General features: G+C 41.7%; 1 protein-coding gene across 3 annotated transcripts in view; it reads left to right on the plus strand.

Annotated features, from left to right (window-relative positions):
• The window catches only part of RAB41 (RAB41, member RAS oncogene family), a 67,570-nt gene extending 60,984 nt beyond the window's left edge, over positions 1-6,586 (plus strand). For 2 of the 3 annotated variants that reach the window (XM_073556121.1, XM_073556122.1), the window contains exons 7-8: positions 417-483; positions 4,379-6,586. In XM_073556121.1, coding sequence (XP_073412222.1) covers positions 417-483; positions 4,379-4,443 — 132 coding nt within the window. In that variant the 3' untranslated portion in view covers positions 4,444-6,586. The remainder of the gene's footprint in view (positions 1-416; positions 484-4,378) is intronic. The other variant, XR_012222629.1, reaches the window with a different exon arrangement.
• The last annotated feature ends 717 nt before the right edge of the window (positions 6,587-7,303 follow it).

Below are 7,303 nucleotides of genomic sequence, written 5' to 3' on the forward strand. Positions count from 1 at the left end.
CTTTACTTTCCACAAAATTATCCCTGACCTGTCCGGTGTGCTCCTTGGTTTTCATGATGCTGCTCGATCCAAACCTGAGGCCCTCACAGAACAGCTGGGGTTATACTGCGAATAAATCACACACACATGGATTCAATTTATTAATTGTGACTTCTGAAGGAAGTTGGTTACTCAGGATTTTATTTATAGGGTATCAAACCACAGGGGGCTGAATACAAATGCACATCACAATTTTCAGATTTATACTTTAAAAATTACATTTAGTTATCTTTTTTTCTCCTTGCGATGTTTGGGTAAGTGCAGGCGCTGGGCAGGTTAAGAACTTTTAACATGCAGATTATCTCCATATCTGGTTCCCTTTAAATGTGCTGTTAAAGATTTTTCTGTAAAACGTGCTCTTTGTTGTGATGTTCCAGCTCTTCCGTCGTGTGGCTGCTGCTTTGCCTGGTATGGACAGCACACCAGAGAAGAGTAAAGAAGACAGTATCCTTTTGTAAAACCGTCCATAGACTGAATACTGTGACTTTCAGTATAGTTATCCTCCGTGACTTCAGTAGTGCTTTGCATTACATTTCACTATTATTGCAAGCAGTACGAAAGCTTTACAGAGAGGGAAACTACAGCACTCGCCAGTCATAAATTCCAAAACTTTCTTAAAAAAAAAAAAAAAAAATGAAACTGCCTTAAGGCACTTGTAATGCTACAAAGCCGGCCAACAGCCATTTTGCTCAAAGTATGTGCTGACGCTGCAGTTTACCTCCTCCTCTGTATGGTTTACTCTATCCTCCTGTTACTACCATCTGGCTGCTTGTAATATAACGTTTGGAGTTGCTTTGTCTTAAAAAGGTTGGATGCACGCTTGGGAAATGTCTCCAGTATAAACGATTGCTTAGGTCAGTGCACAATCTCACCCACATTATTACCTGTGCTACATGTTAAGGCCCCACTGCTACCTATCAAACACGTTAAGTAGTGAGTGTAGTAATGCTACTGCAATCATAGTGATGAGGATGGGTGCGTGGTAATACGAGCGCTTCCTTTGCTCCATGCTCTTGGTGCATGCAGGTACAGGCAACAGAATATCCTGCATCTGTGCACTTTGGCATCTGCAGAGGAAGCTGTGATGCATTTCCCCATGTTTTACTGCTATTTTAATTTTTATGGACATAGCTACTCTTCCATACATTATTCTCACTGATTCAGGAGTAATAGGAGGACCTAACATGCAGCGCAGAGGTAAGCAATGTGAGGGATTTGGTTTACTCAGTACGCAATAGTTTTTAGGTTATTGTACAAATTCTGCCACTTAGTGGCCACCCCTGTAAGGGTATGTTCTGTATATGGGGGATTTTTTTGTGGGTTTGACTTCAGATGTGCAGCGGCAGTCAGTTCACTCTATGGATTTTCTCTGCAACATTTGGGTGGGGAATCTCAACCACAATGTTGCTAATGAAATACATAGTGAATAGCGGAAAATTCCCTGCATGTACCCTGTGTGCACATACCCTTAAACTGTCAAAAAGTTGGTTTTTTTTTTACAGGTTGGAATTGTTAACCATTGCATGTGGTCATCATGGTGGCCTGTGACATCATTGCTCTGGGTGTCAACTTGCTGCTGAGCACAGAAAATCAAGTTGTAAGGTCTCAATTAGTGTGAAATCATAAAGGGATCCAACCTATTAAAATAACTTTATTCAAATCACCAAAAAAAAGGGGGGGGGGTTGAAATTAACATTGTAATCCATTGGGGCTTTGAGGCTTACAGTGCCTACAAGTAGTATTCAACCCCCTGCAGATTTAGCAGGTTTGATAAGATGCAAATAAGTTAGAGCCTTCAAACTTCACACAAGAGCAGGATTTATTAACAGATGCATAAATCTTACAAACCAAAAAGTTATGTTGCTCAGTTAAATTTTAATAAATTTTAAACATAAAAGTGTGGGTCAATTATTATTCAACCCCTAGGTTTAATATTTTGTGGAATAACCCTTGTTTGCAATTACAGCTAATAATCGTCTTTTATAAGACCTGATCAGGCCGGCACAGGTCTCTGGAGTTATCTTGGCCCACTCCTCCATGCAGATCTTCTCCAAGTTATCTAGGTTCTTTGGGTGTCTCATGTGGACTTTAATCTTGAGCTCCTTCCACAAGTTTTCAATTGGGTTAAGGTCAGGAGACTGACTAGGCCACTGCAACACCTTGATTTTTTCCCTCTTGAACCAGGCCTTGGTTTTCTTGGCTGTGTGCTTTGGGTCGTTGTCTTGTTGGAAGATGAAATGACGACCCATCTTAAGATCCTTGATGGAGGAGCGGAGGTTCTTGGCCAAAATCTCCAGGTAGGCCGTGCTATCCATCTTCCCATGGATGCGGACCAGATGGCCAGGCCCCTTGGCTGAGAAACAGCCCCACAGCATGATACTGCCACCACCATGCTTGACTGTAGGGATGGTATTCTTGGGGTCGTATGCAGTGCCATCCAGTCTCCAAACGTCACGTGTGTGGTTGGCACCAAAGATCTCGATCTTGGTCTCATCAGACCAGAGAACCTTGAACCAGTCTGTCTCAGAGTCCTCCAAGTGATCATGAGCAAACTGTAGACGAGCCTTGACATGACGCTTTGAAAGTAAAGGTACATTACGGGCTCGTCTGGAACGGAGACCATTGCGGTGGAGTACGTTACTTAAAGTATTGACTGAAACCAATGTCCCCACTGCCATGAGATCTTCCCAGAGCTCCTTCCTTGTTGTCCTTGGGTTAGCCTTGACTCTTCGGACAAGCCTGGCCTCGGCACGGGAGGAAACTTTCAAAGGCTGTCCAGGCCGTGGAAGGCTAACAGTAGTTCCATAAGCCTTCCACTTCCGGATGATGCTCCCAACAGTGGAGACAGGTAGGCCCAACTCCTTGGAAAGGGTTTTGTACTCCTTGCCAGCCTTGTGACCCTCCACGATCTTGTCTCTGATGGCCTTGGAATGCTCCTTTGTCTTTCCCATGTTGACCATGTATGAGTGCTGTTCACAAGTTTGGGGAGGGTCTTAAATAGTCAGAAAAGGCTGGAAAAAGAGATAATTAATCCAAACATGTGAAGCTCATTGTTCTTTGTGCCTGAAATACTTCTTAATACTTTAGGGGAACCAAACAGAATTCTGGTGGTTTGAGGGGTTGAATAATAAATGACCCTCTGAATAAACTTTTCACAATTTAAAAAAAAATTAAACAAAGAAATAACATTCTTTTTTGCTGCAGTGCATTTCACACTTCCAGGCTGATCTACAGTCCAAATGTCACAATGCCAAGTTAATTCCGAATGTGTAAACCTGCTAAATCTGCAGGGGGTTGAATACTACTTGTAGGCATTGTATTTGCCAAGAAACTGGAAAGAAAAGTTTGTATCAACCTTTGGTAACAAATATTTGTGCTTGACTAGCACTCTAGAAGTGTCTCATATTTAATATTTCTAGAACTGGTTCTAATACGTTTGGGGTCGTGCTGATATATGTTTTATTGTCCTTTTAGTGCTATAGGAAGAACTCTGCTTAGCGTTAGTATCTCCCTTTTTCGCTGCGGTAAGAAATTATGGAAAAGGGTTTGTCAGGGCCCTTTTAGGGAAAGTCGCCTAGGAGCAGGGGCGCCACAACATTCCCCCCCTAGAGTGCAAACCTCCACAGGTAGGCAGATGTTCAGCATAGGTTCATTATAGGGTGTATCAGGATATATCTATACAGTATACCATTGACATTGATTAATGTGATTTTTGTTTTCACATTTTGTGCTATATGTTGTGTGCTGACGGTCGACACCCCCCCCTCCCTTTTTTATTTTTTTTGTCTTTATAGGTTATTTGATTAAAGTTGTTGTTTTAATAGGTTAGGTCCCTTTATAATTTCACACAACTTGCCGCTGAGGTTACATCGCATGTTACCAGTATGGCATTGCGAGATCCTCTTTTTTTTATTTTTCAACCATGAAAACCACTTGGCCAATACCAAAGTGAAGACTTTGTTTTGTTCCAGGTGTTGGTGAGTAGCAACACATAATGTTTTGTATCCACTGCTGCTTTGCAGTGTTTACTATGTCATTGATAAGAGGGGCAGTATACAGATTTCCCAGCAGAGAGCTAAGTCCACTGGTCACGAGGCCCAACAGCGCAATAATCTGTGGCTTCACTGCTACCTGATGTGAGGTTAATAGCTGATGCTTGTCACATGATTAGATATGATCTATTTGCCAGATGTAGTGGTGACTGTATTTCAGTTGGTTGCCATGGATTTAATTGAGTGTAATAAAAGCTAATAGTGAATTCTTATTAGCGGTAACTTCTCATTTTTCATAATTGTATTCCCCTCAAACCAAGTAGTATTCCTTAACCTGTGTCCTGTAGTGATTGACATCAAGCTGGAGAAGCCTCCTGAGCAACCCGTGACTGAGAGCGGCTGCTCCTGCTAACAGTCAGATGTCACCGTCTGCATCGGAGCGTCCGCTGCTGTCTAAATGCATTAAAAGAAAAAGCAAAGCGTCTATTTATCTCTTAGATTCCCAGTGTGTGGATGCAGTGTGTGTTTCATCATCTTTAAGGGGATGTTGGGTATCCGGAGAATCGCCACAGCCCGCCACATCTCACTCAAACTGCATGGCGTCGTGTAAGACTGGAGAATGAGAAATTTATGTATAGTTTTTATTTCTTGCACTTTTGGGCACCCAGTTGGTGTCTACTTAACTCTCTCAATGTGATAAACTTAAATGGAACTTTGTGCTGACATGTTCTTGTCTGTTGCGGTGGCTGAACCAGGATGCAGACATTATACAAGTAGCAGGGTGCACGTAGTTAATGAAAAGCTCGGTAAAGAAAACCGAGGTTTCTTTACAGGAAAAAGGGGCTAACAGTGCACCATGGCCTATCCCCCACCCCCTCGCCAGTCGCCGTTTGTTCTTATAGTGCCCGGCGCGCCTCACAAATACTAGGTTTCTTTTTCTTATGTATACTTTTTATATTCTGGTTGACGACAGTTTATTCTGCTTACTAATTCTACATCTGTTCCTGTTGGCACTTTGACCAGAGTGACTTCACCCTCAAAGCGGTATTATTTGGTGTCTTTCTTGCACACTACATACACATCAGTTATTAAAAGGGTTCTCTGGGAAATTGAGAAAATTAATATATTTTAAAAAAAAAATGTTAAACTGACACACAATACGTCCCTTTCTTAGGAGGCAATTATAAGGTTTTTCAAAATGATTGCCATCACATCACTGAACATAAAAGCCATCCTAAACACTTGGCTGGGGCAGGTCGTGTGAATAGAGCCTTCCTTTCTTCTCTAAGGAATTGTGTGCGTTATATCTCTGCTGAAGCACAGGCAGCTAAGTCAGGAGGAGAGCAGAGGGACCGACAGGACGCAAGCTGTGGGTGATGTTTTCGGACACAGTTAGTGATGCTTGTATACACTGTAAGAAAACCTCTTCCACATTCTCAGTCTCCCCTTTCCTCACAATTTCTGATGTAGCTGCATGTGCTTCAGCTGAGGTGTTAGCTGTGCACACACATTCCTCCTGCCTCTCCTCATAGCGAATTACCAGAGAAGACAGGAGAGCTCTGTTCACACAATCAGTCCTGCTGGGTGTTTAGGACAGATTTTGTGTTCTGTAATGTGATGGTAGACCATTTTTAAAACCATGTAATTGCCCTCCCTAGACAAAAAAAGAGTAACTTTTTTATTTTCTCTATTTCCTGGAGAACATTGTTAAGCTTAATAAATATTAAAGCGAGACCTGTAATATCAAAGTGTCAGAAAACTTTACGGACTGAATAAATCCATTTTTTTTTTTTTTTTTTTTTGATTCTTCATAGACTTTCAGTTGCTTCATTTAACAGCAGATTGTGCCAATTTGTACTTACTAACAAATGGGAGCTTGTGCCCCAGTGCTGTGGAGCAACTGTAGACAGAGACTTGCAGTAAAAGAGACTTCATACCGGTCTACTGAAGCTGCACCTAACAATGCCTTTTTTATATGACTAATGGCTCCGATTTCTTAAGTCAGCATTGCCCATGGCTGGCAAGGAGCATGTGAAGATGTGATGTAAGAGGTGGCTCTGGGTCACACTGGCGCCATTTTTCTCCTATCAGTGCTTGTGTGGCCCATAGCTTGTACATACAGTATCTTGTTTGTGTCCCTTCCCTCCCCTCTAGCATACCAATCCTTTGCACCCCGGGCTATGCCCTGATGGCTCCTTTCTATGTTTTCTCCTCTGTGCACTGCCTGTGCTGCATCCTGGTCGTGTCGCTTTGCTGTTTCTTTGTGTACAGGGTTTTCCCAGCACTCTGGGTTAGAGCCTTCAATCTGTCAGTTGTATTGTTATTGCAGATATCTGGATTGTACAAAATAAAAGCTTAAAAAAAAGAAAAATCAGATAATGGATAAATTATATAGTGAAAACGTTCTCTCCACTTAAATACTCTTTTGGATGTCTACTATTGCGTATCTGCCCCATATTACTTCTCCATAGCTGTAATACAAGTAGGTGTGACTATTACTGAGTAACTACTATATGAACACAGCTGTGTCACTGAATAAAATCTACACCTATTAACTCACGTTTTCCTTGTGCTTTAATATCAGATACAGATTTAACTCCAAAACTTGTTAATGGCTTTTTATTTCTGTGGCAGAGTTATACAATACATACCATCTATGCACTCATTAGCTTATTGACAGTGGCCTGTAGCACTCTGCTAAGGAGTCTGTCATTTTGTTCATTATAATAGCTCTGTGTGTTATGCAGACGGAGCCTCACATGAGGAATGGTGTAAAAAAATTAGAACCAATTCTTCACCTGCTGTTAATTTGTTCATTCTGCCTCCCAAAGATGACAGTAAGGTTCGGCTCACATTTATCTTGCACTGAGCGCTTACACCTGGGTTTCTATGTAAATCTCTGAAATACGTTCAAGCAAACTGGGCGCTACAATGAACTCTACAATGGCAGATTTGAAATTTTCCCTCAGGAATGTCCACTGCTGCTTGTTTCTGAGAAAACAGCCATGTAGTCAAAATCATCACTACACTTGTAGATAAATTCCCAGAGGGGTGTAATTTCCAAAATGGGGTCACTTGAGAGGGAATTCTGCTCTGCTTGTACTTAGGGGCTCTTCAAACCAGGGCTGTGGAGACAATGTCTATTTTGGTGGAGTTGGTATAAAATGGAACAACTCGACTCCTAAAATATTAAACAAATTGGGTTAGTAGTTCAATGCAGGATGTGCTGTAAGTGTTTTGGGAAAGTTATGAAATGTCCTATATAAATGTCT

Source organism: Dendrobates tinctorius, unplaced genomic scaffold (genome assembly GCF_039654945.1).
Source record: "Dendrobates tinctorius isolate UK_male_01 unplaced genomic scaffold, ASM3965494v1 ptg000231l, whole genome shotgun sequence".
Classification (NCBI taxonomy): domain Eukaryota; kingdom Metazoa; phylum Chordata; class Amphibia; order Anura; family Dendrobatidae; genus Dendrobates; species Dendrobates tinctorius.